At 38.2% G+C, this 23,712-nt stretch overlaps 1 protein-coding gene across 3 annotated transcripts in view; it reads left to right on the forward strand.

The window, feature by feature from the left end:
* HIPK3 (homeodomain interacting protein kinase 3) overlaps window positions 1-23,712 on the forward strand; it is a gene marked incomplete at both ends in the record, with an annotated part of 70,644 nt that overhangs the window by 45,540 nt on the left and 1,392 nt on the right. The window contains 14 exons of one of the 3 annotated variants that reach the window (XM_080696322.1): window positions 34-157; window positions 8,186-8,305; window positions 9,587-9,673; window positions 10,838-11,022; window positions 12,558-12,714; window positions 13,163-13,286; window positions 18,161-18,282; window positions 18,888-19,012; window positions 19,103-19,264; window positions 19,420-19,482; window positions 19,768-20,064; window positions 20,360-20,500; window positions 22,507-22,742; window positions 23,027-23,154. In XM_080696322.1, coding sequence (XP_080552448.1) covers window positions 34-157; window positions 8,186-8,305; window positions 9,587-9,673; window positions 10,838-11,022; window positions 12,558-12,714; window positions 13,163-13,286; window positions 18,161-18,282; window positions 18,888-19,012; window positions 19,103-19,264; window positions 19,420-19,482; window positions 19,768-20,064; window positions 20,360-20,500; window positions 22,507-22,742; window positions 23,027-23,154 — 2,071 coding nt within the window. Of the gene's footprint in view, window positions 1-33; window positions 158-8,185; window positions 8,306-9,586; window positions 9,674-10,837; window positions 11,023-12,557; window positions 12,715-13,162; window positions 13,287-18,160; window positions 18,283-18,884; window positions 19,013-19,102; window positions 19,265-19,419; window positions 19,483-19,767; window positions 20,065-20,359; window positions 20,501-22,506; window positions 22,743-23,026; window positions 23,155-23,712 lie in introns of all 3 variants that reach the window. The other 2 variants (XM_080696323.1, XM_080696324.1) reach the window with 2 other exon arrangements.

The raw sequence follows: 23,712 nt of genomic DNA on the forward strand, positions 1-23,712 counted from the left end.
GTGAAAAGTCTCCTGATCTTTTTTTTATTTCAGAGCTCCAGAGATTATATTGGGTTTGCCATTTTGTGAAGCCATAGACATGTGGTCACTGGGATGTGTGATTGCAGAATTATTCCTTGGATGGCCACTCTATCCAGGAGCCTTGGAGTATGATCAGGTAACAACCATTCTAAGAATCTAGTTGAATTGGTAGAAGTAGAGAATAATGGCCTCGGGTATACAAATCATGAAATGTTTTTATATAAAAAGGCCAAGACCTTGGATTTTATAGAATTTAGGTTCAAGATCTTAACATTAATTCTTGATTTTTAATAACTTTTATAATGCTGCTGAATTATATTTTCTTAAACAAAATTACAATCCCCAGACCCTAAATCATTATTTTAAAAATGCTTGAGAGAATTTTTTGCATTATATTTTATGTTATTGATATATAAAGGGTTGGATTATATCCATTTAAATAATCATGTTTTGCTTGCTTGGGTCACAAACTTTGATGATATGAAATCTCAGTCCCTCTCAAGGTATACAGATGCTTAAGAAACATCATAATTTTTTATCTTAAACCAACAGCTATTATTGGTGGTAAGAAGTACCTTAGTCACTTGAAATATACTCCATTCATTGTCAGTTTCTTTTAGCTGTTTTTTTAAAAAAGATACTGAAAGTCTAGTTTAACTAATGATTCTTAGTAGAAACCAGCACATTGTTGTATGAAACATAGTTTTCATAGTAGATTTTAGGTATGTTCATTAGCTACTAGACAATGTTGTTTGCTTAGTGCTTTGAATTTTTTTTAAATACAAAGATTGTATTTTAGAGAAATTATCTTTTTTTTTACTTATTATTCTTTTAGAGCCTTCTTTATACACTCAATTTCTTTCTTCTTTTCTTTTTTTCTTTTTTTTTTTTTTTTTGAGGTACTAAGGATTGAATTCAGGGGCATTCTAGCTCTGAACTACACCTGTAGTCCAACTTTATTTTTTTACTTTTGAAACAGGGTCTCACTAAGTTACTGAGGTCTTTGCTAAGTTCTTGTGGTTGACTTTGATCTGCTATCCTATCTTAGCCTCCCAAGTACTGGCATTATAGGCATTTGGCACCACACCAAGATTTTCAATTGCTGGTTTTTTTTTTTTTTTTTTAATGTCCCAATTAAAGCCTTTATTAGCTGGCCAGCTGCGGTACCCTCAGTCCAGAAATCTGACTGGAGGGCTGTGCTGACTGGCTGGGGTTAGGGGCTTGTGAGGGAGAAAACCACAAGGGGGTGAGCTATCTATTGAGCAAGAAGGTTTACAGAAGCAGAAATGAGCAGTTAGCTCATCTCTTATGCAAGGTCCTGCTGTTATGGTCAGGTGCTGGGTGAGGCCTGGGCTCCACCCAAAGTCATAATTTTGGGATGAATTTTTTAGTTTAGCACAAAGCACAGGAATTTCAGGTAAGGCGATAGGCCATTTTGATTACAAGTGTGGCCTATTAAGGGCTTTTTATCTAAGACCTGGCAGGGTATGGATAATGAAGTTTCTAAATTTTAAAACTATATTTTTTCTCCTTTCCATTTTTCCTCCTTTTTACTTTTGCCATTACATTCCCAACTGGTTTTTGTTACTCATAAAACAAATATTTGTTTGGTATAAATCAATTGCTATTTTAATGGAAAATGTTAGTTAAAATCAACAAATTTCATGCCGGGCGTGGTGGTGCAAGCTTGTAATCCCCGCACTTGGGAGGTGGAGACAGGAGGATCCCGCAGGTTTGAAGCCAGCCACGCTGGCGTAAGAGACCCTGTTTCAAAAAATATATATAAAAAATAGGTCTGGGAGTGTAGCCCAGAGGTAGAAGGGCTTCCAGGAACCCCAGTACCACCAAAAAAACAAAAAAACAAAAAAAAACAACAAATTTCTATAAATTCTGTTTTTCTGTAATAGGTTTACATTAGATTATTAAATATTTGGATGATATACTATTTAACTTTTAAGCAAGCAAAAAAGGACAATAGAACATTTTAATAAAGCACACATGACATACTTATGTATACATTGTACCTTAATTTTGATTTTTAGGGCTTAGTTTTCTATATCAAAAGAAATATAAGAGGCAATTAATTTGAGTGACACATAAATGTTCCCAGGATGACTTTTAAAGTCATTTAATATTTATTATTACATTAGATGTTATCATGGACTTTAATGTCTTATCTTTCAGGGACTTCCTATTTAGGAACCTTTTCATTTAGGTCAGGTTTCTTAGCCATTTTCTCCTTCATGTTTAGGACAACTGTTTTTGTTGTTGTTTGTTTTACATCTTTCTGTCTTTTATTTATTTTTTATTTTTAAAAATAATATTGTTGTTTCATTGTACTTGCACATCATCTTGAGAGTCAAAGTGATATAATTCGTGTATGTGCACATCTTTTGGTGGGTTTCCCTCCATATTCCAGCCGCTCCCCTTCCCTGTACATGTTAGTGAGATTGGTATGATACCTTCTTATATGAACATAATATTTGCTCTGTTTCCTTCTTCAATCCTCCTTTCCCCCTTCCCACTTCTCTTTTCATTCCTTTACACTATTCTGACGATCTCTTTCCTTTCTTATCAGAAGTCCCTTAAAAGACAGTTTCTATACATTTTCTCTTTGTTCAGACTTTCTCCAACTTCTGGCTGATACAGATGCTAGACTATTGTTAGTTCTGAAATAGTTGGTAATTAATCAAAAGGCACCAAATTCCTTGGCTGCTAAAGTACAGGGAAGCAGTCAACTGCTACAATTATACCTTTGGCTTTGTGGAATTTGTTTATAGACAAAGGATGGTGGAGGAGAACACCATCTAGTGGCAATTTCAGGTTGATTTGTTATTCTACTCTGGACTAAGACTTTACAGATCTTAAAAGGACCATATATATTATCTATTTACTGTCCTCCCTCCTACTCTTTAAAGGAGAGAAAACTGGGGCCCCACACAGTAAATTGACTTATCAAGCCACAATGGTAATTTTAAAGACAAAGCCTGACCCAAACCCAACTTTTCTCAATATAACGATTGCTAAACAAACACACAAAAATTGGGAACAAGTGTTATATTAGATTAACAATATTTTCAGAATATATTAGATTAATAATATTTTCAGAATATATGTTACTTTACTCCAAAGAGATTGAAAAAGTTGATTATTGTACACCATCAGTAGTCACACAACTTTCAGTTCAGTGTTTCACCATAGTGATTTTCTAAAATACATGAATGCAAATGAATAGGAGTAAAGTATAGGCTCTTTGATTTGGTCTCAATCTTAAGTCGTAAACTTGTTTTTAAGTACGATATTTAGAATATAGGCCTTGATAAATGTCTGTTTAAACATAAATTTCTATTTCTAATTTTAAAAACTTTTTTTAAAGCTGGGTGTGGTGGTGCATGGTTGTAATCCCAGTATTTGGGGGAGGCTGAGATAAAAAGATCACAGGTTCAAGGCCAGCCCCAGCAACCTTGCAAGGATCTCAGCAACCTATTAAGACCCTGTTTTGGGACAAGAAATAAAATTGGGCTGGGGGTGTTGCTTGGAGGGAGAATCACTGTGGGTTCAATCCCCAGCACTAAAATCAATCAATCAATGAATGAGATTTAAAAAAAAAATCCTAAATTGGTTTGGATTCTCATGATCGTTTGCATTTATTAAAATGTTTATAGGGCCTAGGAGTATAGTACTGTGGTAGAATATCTGCCTTGAATGTGTAAGACACTAGGTTTAATCCCTAGCCAACAAAAGAATAAAATTTCATGGACATTTGTGTGTGTGTGTGTGTGTGTGTGTGTGTGTGTGTGCTCGCGCACGTGTGCACACACACACACACACAAAATCCTCCTGTCTTAGTCTCCAAATGCTGGGATTATAAGCGTGTGCCATGCTTGGCTTGAAAAAGACAGCAGAACTATGATTATAATATATGTAAGAGCCAGGTGAGCATGGTGACATACACCTGTAATCCCAGTACTTACTTGGGAGGCTGAGACAGGAGGATTGCAAGTTTAAGGACAGCCTCAGTGTATCAATATTCTCAGCAACCTAGTGAGACTGTTTCAAAATGAAAACAAAAAGGGTTGGAGGCTTGGCTTAGGAAGAATGTCCATGGGTTCAATCATTAATAACACACACACACACACACACACACACACACACGAGTCTCTAGGAAAAATATTCAAATTATTTTGATTTTTATTGATGGGGTTTATTTTCTAGTCCTTTAATCATCGTTATCATGTTCTGAAGCCTTTCTAAGGTAACATTCTCTTTGAATTTTACATTTCAGGTACTGAATCAAAATAGGTACTGACCATGCTTAGAATCCTATCATAGGTCATGTTTTCTCATATGTACATTTCATTTCTATTCATATGTACATGTCTCTTTTCTTTTCTTTTTTTTTTTTTGTGGGCCTGGGGATGGAACCCAGGGGCATATGATTTCTGAGATACACCCCCTGCCATATTTTTTATTCTTTATTTTGAAGCCAGGTCTCACTGAGTTGCAGAGGGCCTCACTAAGTAGCTGAGGCTGTTCGCGAATCGCGATCCTCTGGTCTCAGCCTCCCGAATAGCTGGGATTACAAGCGTGTGCCACCACGCCTGGCTTGTACATGTCAGTTTAAAGGAGGCTCGACTACCAATTTTTATAGTACTTGGATTCCTTCCTGTCTTAATTTTAGATATTTTGCATTATGAGTAATCTATATACAGTGCCTAATTTACATTTTACCATGAAAATATCAGAAGTATTCCAGGGAATTAGTATTTATAGATGGACAGACAGTAAATGTTGATTGTTGCTCTAAAATGTTGGAGTTTAGACAGAATTTTATGCAGAAGAGGTAACATTCTGAATGTATATTCAAATTATATTTTGTAATGTCAAGTCTTACGTAAAAACAAAGCTCAGGCTGGGCATGGTGGTGCGCACTTGTAATCCGCATGGTGTTGCACGCTTGTAATCCCTGCGCTTGGGAGGCGGAGGCAGGAGGATCGTGTTGGTTCGAAGCCAGCCTTGCTGGCTTAAGAGACCCTGTTAACAAATAAAAAATATAAAATAGGTCTGGGAGTGTAGCCTGGAGGTAGAAGGGCTTTCAGGAACCCCAGTACCACCAAAAAAAAAAAAAAAAAAAGTTTAGTGTTTTACTTCCACCTCTCTACCTCCCCAGAAATGTCTTTCATGTTTTCAACATTTATTAGATTGTTTGGATGGCAAAGAAACCTGCTCAATCTGGATCATGTAGGAGACATTTATATAAGTGGACTGCCACAAAAATCAAGAATGGAGCTATAATTGTGTTGGGGTTTTGTGAAGTTTGAAGTTGGAGGTGCTTTTGGAATTTGAGGCACTGCTAGTTGTTGGTAGAGCTTTACTTTGGTGCTGGCCATTTATGCAACTTGGCTGCTCTTCACCTGCTTTTATCTATTCTGATCCTAACTCGATACTCAAAGTGTCTGCTCACTCTTACCTTTGGTTAAGAGTTACATGGGCGTCAAATTCCAGTTCTGTCTGTAACCCTTCAGCTGTGTCTCAACACTAATGCGCACTTCTTACTTTGTGTCTTACATTGTAAATCTACTTTGCATAGTTCATTTCTAGCTGAGTTCACAGGGCCAATCTTAATTACTAGCTTATGAGTTAGGTCTCTACTCTTCATCCAGGGAAATGAGGGAAACAAAGGGCCAGTTACTTCCTGTATGAAGGATTATAGATGGAGCATTGTCTCCTTAAAAGACTGGCAAAAATGTGACCACTGTGAACTCAGAGCTTCACTTGCCACTTTGATTTTGTTTTGCTTTCTAGTGCCATCCCAATCTCTCAGCTACTTGACATGCTCATTTCATTGTGTTCTCTTTGCACTTTGTTTTTTTCTTTACAATGGTAAGTTTACTAGCTTAATTGCAAATGATGTACTGAAATATGTCTTATCTATTCTTTTGAATTATGTGCTTTTGAAGATTGGCACCATATTTTGTTCATCTGCATATCTTTAGCATCTGACACATAATAGACACTGTGTGAATGTTTGCCCAGAATGAAAATGAAATGAAGCTAATTTGTAATGTGGAGATTTTAGTTGTCTATATAAAATTTGGTTACAAATGTGGATAAAACCTAGACTTTTGTCAGGAAGCTCAAATGTAGTGATAAATAATGTACATGGTAATTGTATTATAGATGCATTATTATGTCCTAAGTGTGTTGATAGCAAAGAAGGAAAGTAATTACTTTTGGTTGATATGGCCAAAGAAAAGATTTTTTTGTGTGTGTGGTACTGGTAGTGGACTCCAGAGGCTTTCTACCTCCGGGCTATACTCCCAGACCTATTTTCTATTTTATTTGGAAACAGGGTCTCACTAAGTTGCTGGGAGCCTCACTAAGTAGCTGAGGCTGGCTTTGAACCTGTGCGATCCTCCTGTCTCAGCCTCCCAAGCGTGGGGATTACAAGTGTGTGCCACCATGCCTGGCTGAATAAATAGAGTTTTAAAGTAAAAAGGTAGAAGCCATTAGTATCCAAAGTAAGATAAGGACTTATATGTGGCTATTAGATGTGTCCATTATAAAAATGCATTTCTTGGTACCTCATGAGACCAATGGGAAGTGAAATAATAATAGGCTGTTATTTTCAGCTCTTTTTTTCTCTGAGTAAAGAAAGAGATTTAAGTAAAGGAAGGTTTTGTCTTGTTCTTTTTTTTTTTTTAAATAGAAAACATGGAACATTATTTTTGTAAAGGGCTTATAGAGAGGAAGAAATAGACTGGAGAGGATGGACTGATTGGTAAAGCAGAATACCCATGAGGTTAAAATAAGAAGGAAGAGGGAAGGAAAGTTTTGGATTTAAATATATCTTCCATTCTAAACTCTGTTTATTTTATACTGCCTAAGTCATTAAGGGGAAGAACCAATATTTGAGGGCCTGCTATGTACTAGGCACTGTCACTAGTGTTAATGATACATTAGTAAACAAAATAAAGTGCCTCCTTTCATGGAACGTAGATTCTAATGGAAAGTGAGGTAAGAAGCAGAAAGTTAATGAATTGGGTGTCAGTTGGTACAGCGCAAAGCAGGGACAGATACAGCCTGGAGGATGGAGGTTGCTGAGAAGGGCAGAGCTGGCTAGTGTTTATTGGCTTGGAAGGAAGCCAATAAAGTCCTGGAAGGACTCATGAATAAGGTGATATTTGATCTGAGAGCTGAAGGAAGTCATAGAGAGCTCCGTGGGTATCTGGGAGAAGTATTCCAAACAGAAGAAACATGAAGTTCATAGACTCTAATGCTTGAGTTTACAGCTCATCTGTAATCATGTCTTTCTCTATAGAAAGCTACACATGTGCCAGTGACTCATAGACGTTCCCTCTCCAAACTGCCTCTCTGGTAATCCATCAGCCTGTCAATCTAAATGTCCCCTCAACCCACTCTTTCCTCTGTGACCCCACTCAGTCTCTTTGTTCAGACTCCTCTTCATGTTTCCTCTGGTTTCATCCCCTCATCCATTCTTAGACATTACTTTAAAAATGTAAGTTGTGACTTGGGAGCCTGAAGCAGAAGGATGTCAAGTCAAGATGAGCCTGGGCAACTTAGCAAGATCCTGTCTCAAAATGAAAACTATTTTTAAAAGGGCTGAGGATGGAGTGGCAAAGTGCCCTTGGGTTTAGTTCCTAGTATCATGGAGAAAGGGGGAACAAGTTGTTAATTTCTTGCTTAAAATTTTATAGTGTTTTCCCATTATCACCTCCTAGAACAAAATAGAAACTTCTTAACCCAGTAAAGCCTTTTGCTTGCCAGTTCAATTTCATCTCTTGTCATTTCTCCCTTAGTGACCCTTTGTACTTTCAGGCCTGAAGTCAGGACAAGCTCTTTTAATTTTCCATATTTACATCTACTATAACTCTAGTCTGGATCAGCATTTTTTCAAGGATCTTTCTTTCATGACAGTGACTTAAGTATGCCTTCTCTGTCTTTCTGTAAAGCACACATATCATGTTACTTAGAACTCTGTATTGTAATTGTTTCCTTGTATGTTTCCCACTAAACTATGAATTTATTGAGGGCAAGAGGTGATATTTCATTTTTGACCTAACATCTAGCATGATATCTGATATGAATGTTCAGTTAATGTCAATTACATGAAAGAATAAATACTTTTTTGAATATTTTTCAGATTCGATATATTTCTCAAACTCAAGGTTTACCAGGAGAACAGCTATTAAATGTGGGTACAAAATCCACAAGATTCTTTTGCAGAGAAACAGATATGTCTCATTCTGGTTGGAGATTAAAGGTAATTCATTAAAAAAAAAAACTAGAAAAATGATTTTCTAAGATTTCTCAGTATACATGGATAATTTCTTCCATTTTTATTTTATTGAAATATCCTTTGAAGTTTCATTTCTGACTCCTCTTTTTTTTTTTTTTAAAGGGGTTCTTTTTTGTCTTTTTGGAATCAGGGATTGAACCCAGAGCATCACACCTGCAAAGCAGGTGCTTTGCCAGTGAGCTACATCCTGGCCCCTTTATCCTTTATTTATTATTATTATTATTATTATTATTATTATTATTATTATTATTATTATTATTATTATTATTGTGGTACTGGGGTTCCTGGAAACCCAGGCTATACTCCCAGACCTATTTTTTAAATATATATATATATTTTTGGAAACAGGTTTCTTAAGCCAGCAAGGCTGGCTTTGAACCTGCGCAATCCTCCTGTCTCTGCCTCCCAAGCACAGGAATTACAAGAGTGTGCCACCACGCCTGGCTCCCTTTATTTTTTTTTAAAGGGTTTCTCTTTTCTTTTTCTTTTTGGAATCGGGGATTAAACCCAGAGCGTCACACCTGCAAAGCAGATGCTTTGCCATGGAGCTACATCCCAGCCCCCTGACTCCTCTTTAAGAAGAAAGTTCCTTCAGAATTGTAGCTCATTCACTGACTTGACAACATAATTAACTCATTTTTAGTGATTTTTAAGTACTCTGTATACCTACATTTGCATTGTATTTTTGTCTTTTCCACCTAGTTCTACATTATTAAGCTTTATAGGACAAGGACTGAATCTAGCCACTTTAATACATATCCCAAGTGTGTGAGATTAGGATTTTGGGGGATAAGGAAATACTCAGTGGTTAACTTTACAATTAGTTACTTTTCAAAGGAGTTTGTTATATATATAATATTTTTCTTTGTCTAAACCAAATTATGGTGTTTTAATTTTTGTATTTTTAGAAATATATGTATTTTTTGTACTAGGTTTGAACCCGGGGGTATTTTACTTCTGAACTACTTTTTATTTTTGTTTTTTGAAACAGTGCCTCACTAAGTTGATGAAATAGCTAAGACTGGCCTTGAACCTGTGATCTCCTGTCTCAGCCCTGAAGCATTGAGATTATAGGCATGTGCCCAACCATGCCTGGCTAGAAAATGTATTTTTGATAGTTACTCTTTCAAAACAACTGTTGCCTTAGGATACTCAATGTAGACTAAATGTACCAGGATTAAGAAACAAAAGTTTATAAGTGATGAATAATTATATATTATTTTCCTCTTTGATAAATGCAATAAGACACTGGAAGAACATGAGGCAGAAACAGGAATGAAATCTAAAGAAGCCAGAAAATACATATTCAACAGTCTGGATGATATAGTGCATGTGAGTACCATAGTTACACTTGTTAATCTTATGTGCTTAATTTAAGATGGTAGTCTTAAATGCCACAGGTGCCAGATGTCTTATGTTACTCGTTTTCTTTTTCTTTTTTGGTGGTACTGGGGTTCCTGGAAACCCTTCTACTTCCGGGCTATACTCCCAGACTTATTTTTATACTTTTTTTTTGTTGTTTTTTGGTTTTTTTTTTGGTGGTACTGGGGTTCCTGGAAGCCCTTCTACCTCCGGGCTACACTCCCAGACCTATTTTTGCATTTTTATTTGGAAACAGGGTCTCCTAAGCCAGCACGCGGGGCTAGCTTCGAACCTGCACGATCCTCCTGTCTCTGCCTCCCAAGCGCGGGGATTACAAGCGTGTGCCACCACGCCCGGCTACTTTTTTTTTTTTTTTTAATTTGGAAACAGGGTCTCTTAAGCCAGCTCGGCTGGCTTCAAACCTGCGTGATCCTCCTGTCTCCGCCTCCCAAGTGCAGGGATTACAAGCGTGCGCCTCCACACCTGGCTATGTTACTCATTTTCTAATGAGGCCATAGAGTGCTTGCTGATTTTATGCTATTAAAATGAAATTGATTTGAGCTGAGCATGATGACACATGCTTGTAATCCAAAAACGTGGGTGGCTGAGACAGGAGAATGGAAGGTTTGAGGACAGCCTCAGCAAGTAGTGAGACTCATCAACCTAGTGAGACCTCTTTTTCAAATAAGAAATAAAATCGGTCTAGGGGTATAGCTTAGAGGTAGAACGCCTCTGGGTTCATTTCTCAGTGCCACAATAAAGAGAGAGAGAAAAAAAAAGAGATTGACTTCAGGTTTTCATCCTTTTAGGAGCTAAATTGCATTTGTCTTAGTTTGCCTATCCTGTTGCTTAGTAAAAAGTATTTTATATAAAAGAAAAATTCTAGCAAGCAGACATCTATATCCTACATCTCATTAGAAATGGATACATGTTTACTTAAAATGTTTTTCCCCCTGCTTTGAATCCTGTTTGATACCTTGAAAGATTTTTAAGGATTTGTTCATTTCAATTGTTACTCTTAATGTCAAATAATTGCAGTTCCCTATTCTCTGTGTTCTTTTAAACTGAAATTTTAGCATACTCTACTCTCTGTAGCTTGTGTTTATTTGATGTCTTGAAATTTTGATTTCCTAGGTGAACACAGTGATGGATTTGGAAGGAAGTGATCTTTTGGCTGAGAAAGCTGATAGAAGAGAATTTGTTAGTTTGTTGAAGAAAATGTTGCTGATTGATGCAGACTTAAGAATTACTCCAGTTGAGACGCTGAACCACCCTTTTGTTAATATGAAACATCTTCTAGATTTCCCTCATAGCAACCAGTATGTCAATTTATCATCCTTTAAATTGGTTCTTGGGAAGAAAAAACTATAGCACTATAGAAAATCATTGTTAGGTAAACGGTTTTTCTTTGTTAAATATAAGTAAAATGAGTCAAAAGAAGTTGAAGCCAGGCGTGGTGGCGCACGATTGTAATCCTAGCATTCGGGAGGCTGAGACTGGAGGATCGCAGTTTGCGGATAGCCTCAGCTACTTAGTGAGGCCCTCTACAACTTAGCGAGACCCTGTTTCAAAATAAAGAATAAAAAATAGGTCAGGGAGTGTAGCTCGGAGGTCAAATGTCCCTGGGTTCCATCCCCAGACCCACACAAAAAAAGAAGTTGAACTAACTTTGGCCAACTTACATACTAGTAAGTGGCAGAATATAACTAGATCAAATTTGAATTGTAGTCCAGTATTTTTTCTCCCCAAAATACCACACTAAAAATAAGAATGAGTGGTTTTGCTTTTACAAGACATTTTTACCATAACAACAAAAGATATATAAAAAGAAATGTTAAGTTTCTTCTTCAAGTCATATTTCAGTTTTCACAGACTTTAGAGCCTAACTTCTTTTGAATACTGCAAACTTTCCTTTACACCTTTTGCTTTTCTTTTTTCTTCTTTTGCACCTCTGCATTCTGGAAGAAAAAGAATTTTTAAAAAGTGGGTTAAAAAAAGAGGCTCATAGAGAAAAATATATGTTCAAATTCTGAAGGCTTTATCAAAGATTACTTTGGTAAATCTTAACAATTTTTTGAGTCCCACCCTCTTTTTTTATGAGATGAAAGGAATAAAGTAAATGACTTAAAACAGCTTCATTTACTGCTTTTAAAAGAGTAAATGAAGCCAGGTGTGATGGTGTACACTTGCAACCCCAGTCCTTGGGAGGCTGGGACAGGAAGATTGCAGGTTTGTGGCCAGCCTCAGCTACTTAGGCCCTCCGCAACTTAGTGAGAGGTAGCATACCCCTGGATTCAGTCTCTAGTTAAACACACACACACACACACACACACACACACACACACACACACACACCCCTAAATGAAGAAGAATAGGGATGAACCAATATTCATTACTGGGAATTGTCCTTAAAATTGATACTTTTATAAAGCTTGATTACATTTCTGCCTAAATGCCTCAACATGTCCTACTGGTTGCCATAGACAACCACCTTGAAAATAACATGGTAACCATATCCTTGGTACCATTTGTTAGTGGTGTGGAGATCTAGAAAATTTAGGAAAAAAATGTTAAAGGTAGGGTTCTTAAAAATGTTGTTTACTAACCAAAAAATGCCTCATTGTTTTGCTGTCTTAAAAATATATTGCAGGTAATAGTAATACTTTTACTTGCTTTGAAATTCAGTTTCCTCTAGGATTTCCTATTAGAATAACAACTGGAAATAAGTACATTAAGTGCAAGTCATAGAATTTTATTCTTTTTGAATAATTTAATTTTGTTAATATACTTTAATTTTAAACTATTCTAGGCACTTAAAATAATATTACAGTACTTTTAATTTTGTCTTTTGCAGTGTAAAGTCTTGTTTTCATATTATGGATATTTGTAAGTCTCATCCAAATTCATGTGACCCAAGTAATCACAATAAAACATCACTTTTAAGACCAGTTGCTTCAAGTACTGCTGCACTGACGGCAAATTTTACTAAAATTGGAACATTAAGAAGCCAGGTAAGAACGTACAGTAGTTAATAATTTATACTCCTAGAACATTTTTATGATTTCTTTCTTTGCTTTGAGATACACAGAGATTTATATCTGTAAAAGGTAAGGTCAGGAGAGGATTTAAGTATAGCTGTTCTGTTAAATCTAAGATTTCAGGGTAACAATTGAAATATATCTACTCAAATTCATTTTTTCCTTTCATCTTTCATCCTCTCTATACCTTCACTTTTATCCTCTCTGCCACAACTCTACCAAAAGTAGAGTTCGCTGGAATCAGGTTTTAATTTTTTTTTTTTTTTTTTTTTGGTCAGTTTGCTTTTGTTTTCATCTTTTGAGTCCATTTTTATTGGAGAACAATGATTTTGAGGATCTGTGGATTCTCTTTATTTATGCAGCATGTATGTAGCAGTTGGGAGACTGCTGTGTGTAATGAGCACTGCGTTGACTGTTTCAGGCACTGACATCATCGGCTCACTCGGTTGTGCATCATGGGATACCCCTGCAGGCAGGGACTGCACAGTTTGGTTGTGGTGATGCTTTTCAGCAGACACTGATTATCTGTCCACCAGCTCTCCAAGGTACTCATTCATTCAAATTTTACTGTAAATTTAAGATAGATATGCATTATTTTTAAACAAGTATAGGCATCTGTTCATTAAATATATTTTTCTTTTAATGCTACATTTTTAATTTAAACTGCTAAATAGCCTTTAGACAATGAGCCAGCCTTCCTTTCCTCTCCTCTCCTCTCCCCTCCCCTCCCCTCCCCTCCCCTCCCCTTCCTTCCCCTTCCATCACCTCCCATCACCTCCCAGTCCCCTCCCCTCTTCTTCCTGGTACTGGGGTGAACCTAGGGGCATTCTACCTCCAAGCCTAACCTCTTTAAAAAATAAAAAGAATAGCCGGGCATGCAAGCTTGTAATCCCAGCATTAAGGAGACGGAGTCCAGTGGATCGTGGTTCGCAGACAGCCTCAGCTACTTAGTGAGGCCCTCTGCAATTTAGTGAGACCCTGTCTCAAAGAATAAAAAATAGGGCAGGGGTTGTAGCTCGGAGGTCAAATGCCCCTGGGTTCCATCCCCAAACCTGCAAACCTGCAAAAGAAAAAAAAAAAAATAGAATATTAAAAAAAAAAAAAAAAAGCCCTGCGTGGTGGCACAAGCTTGTAATCCCTGCTCTTGGGAGGTGGAGACAGGAGGATCGTGCTGGTTCAAAGCCAGCCTTGCTGGTTTAAGAGACCCTATTTCCAAATAAAAATATTTAAAAAATAGGTGTCTGGGAGTGTAGCCCAGAGGTAGAAGGGTTTCCAGGAACCTCAGTACCACCAAAAAAAAAAAAAAAAAAAAAATAGGGTAGGGGGTGTAGCGCAGAGGTTAAATGCCCCTGGGTTCCATCCCCACGCATGGGAAGCTGAGACAGGAGTATCACACAGCTTCGAAGCCAGCCTCAGTACTTAGTGAAGATCTCAGCAAATTTAGTGAGACCCTGTTTCCAAATAAGGTAAAAATAGGTCTGGGAGTGTAGCCTGGAGGTAGAAAAGCCCCTGGGTTCTACCCATAGTACCACAAAAAAGGAAAGAAAAGAAAAGCCCTTAAAAAAATTTTTTTTTGTTTTAATACAAGGTCTTAGCTGGATATGGTAGTGTATACCTGTAATCCCAGTACCTTGGGAGGCTGAGACAGGAGGATCCTAGGTTTGAAACCAGCTGTAGCAACTTAGTGAGGCTCTCAGTAACTTAGCAAAACCCTAAGCAACTTAACAAAACCCTGTTTCCAAATAAAAAACAGGGCTGGGGTATAGCTTAGATGTAAAATGTCCCTGGGTTCAATCCCCAGTGCTACAAAACAAAAACAGGACTTATCAACCAACAAAAAAACAAAGTCTTGCTAGGTTGCTGAGTCCCTGAGGCTGATCTCAAACCTGTGATCCTCCTATCTCAGCTTACCAAATACTGCAATTAGAGATGGACACCCACAATGCCTGGCTGACACTTATTTCTTGATTAGAGCTCCATTCTAACCATTAGTAAAATTATTGCATGACAAATTTTCTGTAGCATCTAGGATGATAAAATAACTTAATAGAAGCTGTGTTATGCCGGGCGCGGTGGTGCACGCTTGTAATCCCCGCGCTTGGGAGGCAGAGACAGGAGGATCGTGCAGGTTCGAAGCCAGCCGCGTGTGCTGGCTTAGGAGACCCTGTTTCCAAATAAAAATGTAAAAAAATAGGTCTGGGAGTGTAGCCCGGAGGCAGAAGGGCTTCCAGGAACCCCAGTACCACCAAAAAAAAAAAAAAAAAAAAAAAAAGAAGCTGTGTTGGTGGTGCCTGCTTGTAATCCCAGTACTTGGGAGGCTGAGACAAGAGGATTTCAGGTTCTAGGACAGCCTCAGCTACTTAGTGAAGCTCTCTGCAACTTAGTGAGAAAGAATTTATTTCAAAAATAAAAATTAAAAAATAGGGCTGGGTGTGTAGCTTGGAGGTAGAATGCCCCTGAGTTCCAACCCTAAATGAAAAAAATATATATTATTGCTCTATTTGTTTAGGTATGTTTATCTGTCTGTCATTACTAAACATTAGAGTGTGTAAGAGCTCAGTTCTTTGAAAGTATTTTTTTTGGGGTATTAAGGATTGAACCCAGAGTCACTATCTCTCAGCTACACCCCTAGTCCTATCTTATATTTTATTTTGAAACAGGGTCTAAGTTGTGGAGGCCTCACTAAGTTGCTGAGGCTGGTTTTAAACCTGTGATCCTCTTGTCTCAGCTTCCCAACTACTGGGATTACAGCATGCACCACTATGCATGAACGAAAGGGGTTTTGTTTTGGTTTTGTGCTTTTGGAGATTGAACCCAGAGGCATTCTACCTTTGAGTGACACACTCAGCCCGATTTTATTTTTATTTTATTTTATTTTTTTGGTGGTACTGGGGGTGGAACCCAGAGGCTTTCTACTTCTGGGCTATACTCCCAGACCCATTTTATTTATTTATTTATTTTTTATTTTATTTTATTTTATTTTTTTTGGTGGTACTGGGGTTCCTGGAAGCCCTTCTATCTCAAGGCTACACTCCCAGACCTATTTTTACATTTTTATTTGGAAACAGGGTCTCCTAAGCCAGCGCGCTAGCTTCGAACCTGCGCGATCCTCCTGTCTCTGCCTCCCAAGCGCGGGGATTACAAGCGTGCGCCACCATGCCCGGCTCCATTTTATTTTTTATTTGGAAACAGGGTCTCACTAAGTTGCTGAGAGCCTCACTAAGTAGCTGAGGCTGGCTTCGAACCTGCACGATCTTCGTGTCTCAACCTCCCAAGCGCGGGGATTACAAGCGTGTGCCACCATGCCCGGCTTCCGATTTTATTTCTAATGTGGCAACATGGTCTCACTACATTGATAAGTCTCACTACTTGCCGAGTCTGTCCTTGAACCTGCGATTCTCTCTTTTTTTTTTTTTTTTTTTTGGTACTGGGGTTCCTGGAAGCCCTTCTACCTCTGGTCTACACTCCCAGACCTATTTTTATAGTTTTATTTGGAAACAGCGTCTTCTAAACCAGCAAGGCTGGCTTCAAACCTGCACGATCCTCCTGTCTCCGCCTCCCAAGCACCGTGATTACAAGCGTGCGCCACCACGCCCGGCCTCTGTGATCCTCTTGTCTCTTGTCTCAGCCTCACAAGTACTGGGATTACAGGTGTGTGCCACCATGCCCAGCTCTGAAAGCATTTTTTTTTTTTTTTTTGGCGGTACTGGGGATGGAACCCAGGGGCATTCTACCTCCTAGCTACACCCCCGGCTCTATTTTTTATTCTTTATTTTGAAACAGGGTCTCACTGAGTTGCAAATGGCCTCACTAAGTAGCTGAGGCTGTTCTCGAACCTCGGTCCTCCTGTTTCAGCCTCCCAAATGCTGGGATTACAAGCTTGCGCCACCATACCTAGTTTAGAAAGTATTTTTTTAATGGCAATTTACAGCCAGATGAGCACATACCTGTAATCCCAGCACTTGGGAGACTGAGACAGAGGATTTCAGGTTTGAGGTCAGTCTCAGTAATTTAGAGAGAAACTTAACAACTTATCAAGACTCTTTGAAAATAAAAAATAGAAATAGGAATGAAGGTATAACTGGGGAGGGGGAGATGCCCCTAGATTTAATTCCCAGTACCAAAAAAAAAAAAAAGAAAAAAGAAAAAGAAAAAGAGAGAGGCAGAGAGAAAGGAATGAAGGAAGAGAGACGAATTAGCTGGTTGATTCTCAAGATGAAATTGTAGCCCAGTGGTAGTATTGAATATCCGTGACAGTAACTCTAATGCTAGTTTCTTAGAGTTAATAAAAATTAATAAAAATGCCTAGAGTATAAAGATACTGTTATATTTGTTTTTTTCTCTACCTGAAATTCAAAGAATTTCAGATAAATAGAAAATTGAAAGAATGTCTTCTGTTTTATATTTAATATTTATTTATTTATTTATTTGGTGGTACTGGTGGTGGAACCCAGAGGCTTTCTACCTCCGGGCTATACTCCCAGACCTTTTTTATATTTAATTTGGAAACAGGGTCTCACTAAGTTGTTGAGAGCCTCACTAAGTACTGAGGTTGGCTTCGAACCTGTGAGATCCTCCTGTCTCAGCCTCCCAAGCACGGGGATTACAAGCGTGCGCCACCACGCCCGGCTTTTATTCTTTATTTTGAAACAGAGTCTCACTAAGTTGTGGAGGGCCTCACTAAGTAGCTGAGGCTGTCCAGAAACTGTGATCCTCTGGTCTCAGCATTCTGAATGCTGGGATTACAAGTATGTGCCACCATGCCCAGCTATACCAGGTATATTTCTAAATAGGGTTGAACATCAGTCTTAAAACATTTCAGTGGGGTTAGATAAATCCTTTATATCTTTATATGTCTTATAACTTGATAAAAGATTACCTTTCTGTATATAAGGTAACAAGTATATGAGTGGTTTATAATGTAGTGCTTGCCTCAGAAATGACAGCTTTCAAGCCAGGTGTGTTGGCGCACGATTGTAATCCCAGCATTTGGGAGGCTGAGACAGGAGGATCGTGGTTCATGGTCAGCCTCAGCTACTTAGTAAGGCCATTTGCAACTCAGACCTTGTTTCAAAATAAAGAATAAAAAATAGGGCTGGGGGTGTAGCTCGGAGGTAGAGTTCCCCTGGGTTCCTTCCCAGTACAAAAAAAAAAAAAAAAAAAAAGATTCAGCTTTGTGTAGCATGCATTTTAAAACCAAGAGTAGCTTTATAACAATTTTTGGGCTGGGCTGATGTACCACAGTGTAGACAGAAAGTGCCTCATTTTCCTAATAGATTACTTTGTTAAAAGTTATGAACATTTTATGGAGGGAATGATTTTTTTTAATTCTAATCAGTGTGTATCTGTATTTTAAATAGTTTTATACATTAAGTCAGATTTTTTTTTGGTCTTATTGAATAACTCTTCTATTCCACAGGTATTCCTACAGCACATGGTAAACCTACCAGTTACTCAATAAGGGTAGACAATACAGTTCCACTTGTAACTCAGGCCCCAGCTGTTCAGCCACTTCAGATCCGGCCAGGAGTTCTCTCTCAGGTTGGTCATAATCCATTTTTTACTTTTTTTTGGTGGTACTGGGGTTCCTGGAAACCCTTCTACCTCTGGGCTACACTCCCAGACCTATTTTATACTTTTTTATTTGGGAATAGGGTCCCTTAAACCAGCATGGCTGGCTTAGAACCTACACGATACTCTTGTCTCTGCCTCCCAGGAGCGGGGATTACAAGCGTGCGCCACCACGCCCGGCTTACTTATTAAATTTTTTGTACTGGGGATTGAACCCAGGGACATTCTACTACTAAGCTATGGCCTTTTTTTTTCCATTTTAGAATTGGGGTCTCATTAAATTGATGAGGGTCTTCTCCCTAAGTTGCTGAGGCTGCTTTTGAACCTGTGATCCTGCTGTTTTAGCCTCCCTAGCATTGGATTACAGGTGTGCAGACATACACCACCTGGCCCAGCAGTAGCCGGTGCTATTAGGAAGTAATAAAAGTAATATGCATGAGGATTCAATTTTTTTTGTATGTTCTTGCCTTGAACTTTTATAATTATTAGTTGCTACTTTAGTATACTTTTAAGTTTGAGATGTATGCTCTGTAACTCAGTGTCTCTTGTTTTGTGGTTCTGTTTTGATGTAGCAGACATGGTCTGGCAGAACGCAGCAGATGCTTGTACCTGCCTGGCAGCAGGTAACACCAGTGGCTCCTGCTACTGCTACACTAACTTCTGAGGGTGTGGCTGCTTCACAGAGGCTTGGAGACTGGGGGTAAGTTCAAAACAAAGTACATCTTTGTGAATAGTCTGCAAAATAGATACTGATGAAGAGGAGATTCAAGTTTTTAAACTTTCTCCATAGGAAAATGATTTCACACAGCAATCATTACAACTCAGTGATGCCGCAGCCTCTTCTAACCAATCAGATAACTCTGTCAGCCCCTCAGCCAATTAGCGTGGGCATTGCACATGTTGTCTGGCCTCAGCCTGCCAGTACCAAGAAAAACAAACTGTGCCAGAACAGGTTGGTATTGGTGTCTTAACTTTCCTCTGCATTTTGAGAATTAGTCTTAAAATGAATTTTGCATGTACACTAAAGGGTCACTCTGTTGTATTCAAAATGACCTCTTTGATAGCTTTATTACAAACACTAAGCGAGCTCCCTTCTCAATTTCTCAGAGGTATTTTGGTAAAACTAATGGAATGGGAGCCAGGAAGAGAGGAAATAAATGCTTTCAGTTGGTAAGATTGTCTTTATTGCCCTTTTGATTTATTATATACCTATAATGTAGCAATTGTAGACATTCAGATATAACATTTACCAAAAATGGCCATTTAAATGTATGAAATGCAATCTACACTAATATATTTATAGATAATGTTTTATATTTCACAAAACTTGGAATATGTCAGTGTTAAATACATGGACTTGAACAAGTGATGGCTTGCATTCAGTTTAATCAGATATCTTAGAAAATATTTTCTTACTTTGATTATAGAAATTACAAATTATTTCTTTGGTTACAGGAGTAATTCATTGCAGAATACCAATATCCCACATTCAACATTTAATTCTCCAAAGATAATAAATGTGAAAGATGTTGAAGAAGTAAGTTGTGTAGAAGCACAGGACAATCGTAACTCAGAAGGAGAGGCCAGAAATTGCTGTGAAGCAACTGTCAGACAGGAATCGGATTTATCGATTTCAGACAAACAACGACAAACCATCATCATTGCTGACTCCCCAAGTCCTGCAGTGAGTGTGATCACTATCAGCAGTGACACAGACGAGGAAGAGACCTCACCAAGGCATTCACTCAGAGAGTAAGTGCCAGCCCAGCTCAGGAATAATGGCCGTGCCCTCGGAAGGGCCAAAGCACCTTCCTGTGATCGACTCCTGTCACTGTCCTTTGGAGTAAACTCTTCAAATGAGATGATCAGATTCTGGACAGGGGACTTCCAAACAAGATTTGGTGTGATTATTATAGCATTTTCCCTGTATTTATAAGTTTTAAGTGTTGGCCTTGTTTTCTGTAATTAAATAAAGAATGTAAAATTTTGGCTACCTTGAGAATATGTTCTCATTTTTTGCATATTTTCCTCTTCCCTCTTACACTAGATGTAAAGGCAGTCTAGATTGTGAAGCTTGCCAGAGCACTTTGAATATTGATCGGATGTGTTCATTAAGCAGTCCTGATAGTACTCTGAGCACCAGTTCCTCAGGACAGTCCAGCCCATCCCCTTGCAAGAGACCCAACAGGTAAAGGAATTTCAACAGTATGTATAGATAGTCAACTAGAATGCCTTTGATTTCTTTCTATCAGTGTATAAATTAATAAATGTGCCAGCTTACCATAGTGACCTCTCTCTTGAACCCAAGTTTTGAACCAGATTGCTTTTTGTAGACTCAGCTTTTTTGTACTTATCTTCTTCATTGTTATAAAATAACTAAGTGAAAAATTGAATTTCTATGAAAAGATTTTTAAAGATTCATTTATTTTTAAAAAGACAGGAAAAGACATATTCTCAAATTGAACTCCACAAACTACTCTTATAACTTAAATTTGGAATAAAAGCATGTGCTTTGGCAAAATTAAAAAAAAAGTTTTTTGCACAATGAAGTACTGAATGACCCACTGTCTATAGAATGAACACTGTGATTGTTTTTTCTTTTTCTTTTTTTTTTTTTTTTTTTTGCCTCTGCTCAGCTTTTTGCACGTTTTCCCCCATATGTCCTTGCCTGCCCTCATTTGATCAGGGACATACATTACAACTAAAACAGTAAGCTTCTTTTAATCAGTATGATCTACTATCACCTAAGACATAAGCGACAAAAATGTTCATGAAATTCATTTGTTTTCTCTTTTTCATTAGTTAGGAATTATGGTATCGAGTACTTACAGCCAAAGCTCTGTGGGAAATACAATTAAATTTTAATACATTCTTCTGTTCTTTTTTTTGTAAACATGAAATGAGTGATTAAAACAGACAGTAATTAGCTGGGTGTGGTAGTGCATGTTTGTTTTCGCAGTCCTTGGGAAGCTGAGACAGGATCACAGGTGCAGGTGCGTGACCAGCTTCAGCTACTCAGTGAAGCCCTCTGTAACTTAGTGAGACCCTGTTTCAAAAAAAAGAATAAAAAAAAAAATAGGACTGGGGGTGTAGCTTGGAGGTAGAATGCCCCTGGGTTCAATCCCCATTACCACAAACAAAACAAAACAAAAACAGACAGTAATCAGCTGGGCATGGTGGCCCACACCTGTAATCTCAGTACTTGGAAGGGTGAGACAGGAAAATCACAGGGTCAAGGACAGCCTAAGCAAGTGGTGAGACTCATCAATGTAATGAGATCCTGATTCAAAATAAAAATAAAAAGCTGGGTGTGGTGGTGCATGCTTGTAATCCTAGAATTCGGGAGGCTGAGACTGGAGGATCATGGTTCGTGGACAGCCTCAGCTACTTAGTGAAGCCCTCAGCTACTTAGTGAGGCCCTCTGCAACTTAGTGAGACCTGTTTCAAAATAAAGACTAAAAAATTGGGTTGGGGGTGTAGCTTGGAGGTCGAATGCCCCTGGGTCCCATCCCCAGCCCGCAAAATAGACAGACAGACAGACAAGGCTGCGGGTTATAATTCAAAGATAGACTGTTAGAGATAGACTGCCCCTGGGTTCAATTTTCAGCAAAACACACACACACACACACACACACACACACACACACACACGGCAGATAAAATGTTGTAGAAATGAAGTGAGATTTTGTCAGGGCTTGAGAATATCAGGGGAAGAAAAGACATTTGGAACCGTGGGTAGGCCTACAGAGCAGTCAGGAATATTTTCAGAAAGGCTTGTCTTCTAGCTTTAGAATCTAATCTGAAATATCCAACTCACAGGGTTTTATGTTATACATTTTATGTAAATTATCCAGAACAGTGCTTTTGTTGTCTTGATTGTGGATGAAACTATCTAAAATTTATAAAGAGAAGTTTTATGAACCATTGCTAAGGACTGACTAAGAGGGAAGGAAAAAGAGAAAAAAATTAAGTGCCCAAAAGGATGTTCCTGAAACAGGACAGAATTAGGTTTGGCAATGTGAATAGAGAATGAATTCAGGGGTCTAGAAATTCTATGAAAAAGTGCTACTGGTCAAGGGAAAAAAATAGTTAAATAGTAAGAGTAAGAGTTTTATCAGTTTTGGAGCCTACATATTACTTTACATCAGATTTAGTGTTGGAAAAAATATCACTCATAAAAATGCTTTCTTGTAGTATGTCAGATGAAGAGCAAGAAAGTGGCTGTGATACTGTGGATGGCTCTCCCACTTCGGACTCTTCAGGGCATGACAGTCCATTTGCAGAAAGCAGTTTTGTGGAGGACACGCATCAAAACCCAGAACTGGTAACCTCTGCCAACACAGACACCAAGCCAGCCGTTTGTACAGTGGTGGTGCCACCAATGGGAGTAGAAAATGGATTAAACACAGATGAGCAAATGGCACATACAGGTAAGCTGGGTCCCCTTTTTCTCCTATGTCTTTTGAAAGGTCCAAAATAAGGAACATCAGAGAACAGGATTGTTAAGAAGTCATCTCTGAGTTTCCACCTTGACCCTATCCTGTCTGTGATACAGAAGAAATCTCTTCCAATATCCAGTATTTGAAAACCATGAGCTGTCTTTTCTATTCAACTTTAAGGTTCCCAAATCACTGTTGTGTTACATATGTAAAAACTGAAAACTTTTATTAGGAAAGGGAAAATACCAACTCTCTGATATTTTGTTGGTTGTTAGATTCTACATGCCAGCCATCAATAAAAGGCCGATCTGCCCCTGGAAGATTAAACCAGCCTTCTGCAGTGGGTAATCGTCAGCAAAAATTGACATCAGCATTCCAGCAGCAGCATTTGAATTTCAGCCAGGTATGTTTGTGAATTTCTAAGAGTCTTTGGGATCCAAATATAGAAGCTGTTTTCTACTTGGAGGAAAAAGAATTCCGAAACTGTAAGCAATCTTAATAAACTTCCGCCTTTTCATGACCCACATGACTAAAGAATAATCTGCCTAATAGGATAATTAAATTATTCATAGCACTTTTATTCTTCTTTAAGAAGGGAAGAGAAATTCAAAGTTTGTATGTTTTCTCTCATATGTGGAAGCTGAATGAAAATAGGAAGCAAAAGGGACTTTAGTCACATGAGGAGAGACCAGCAGAATGAGGAGAGAGAACAGCAGAAGAATGGGAGGAGGCACTGAGGACAGAGTTGGGGAGGGGAAACTAGGACTGGGAAAGGAACTGTTCAAATAACGTCGTGTCCCTCCAAGGCTTCACTTCCACTCTCACTAACTTGTAAGGGGAGGGATGCAGGGGAAGGTATATCGAGAGAAATGCACTGAGATGTATGCATGTATGCTTGTATCACTTTGAATCTCATTAGATAGACACTTATTGTACCAATAAGAGTATAAAAGAAATTGGT

This window comes from Muscardinus avellanarius (assembly GCF_963383645.1).
Source record: "Muscardinus avellanarius genome assembly, chromosome: 1".
Classification (NCBI taxonomy): Eukaryota; Metazoa; Chordata; class Mammalia; order Rodentia; family Gliridae; genus Muscardinus; species Muscardinus avellanarius.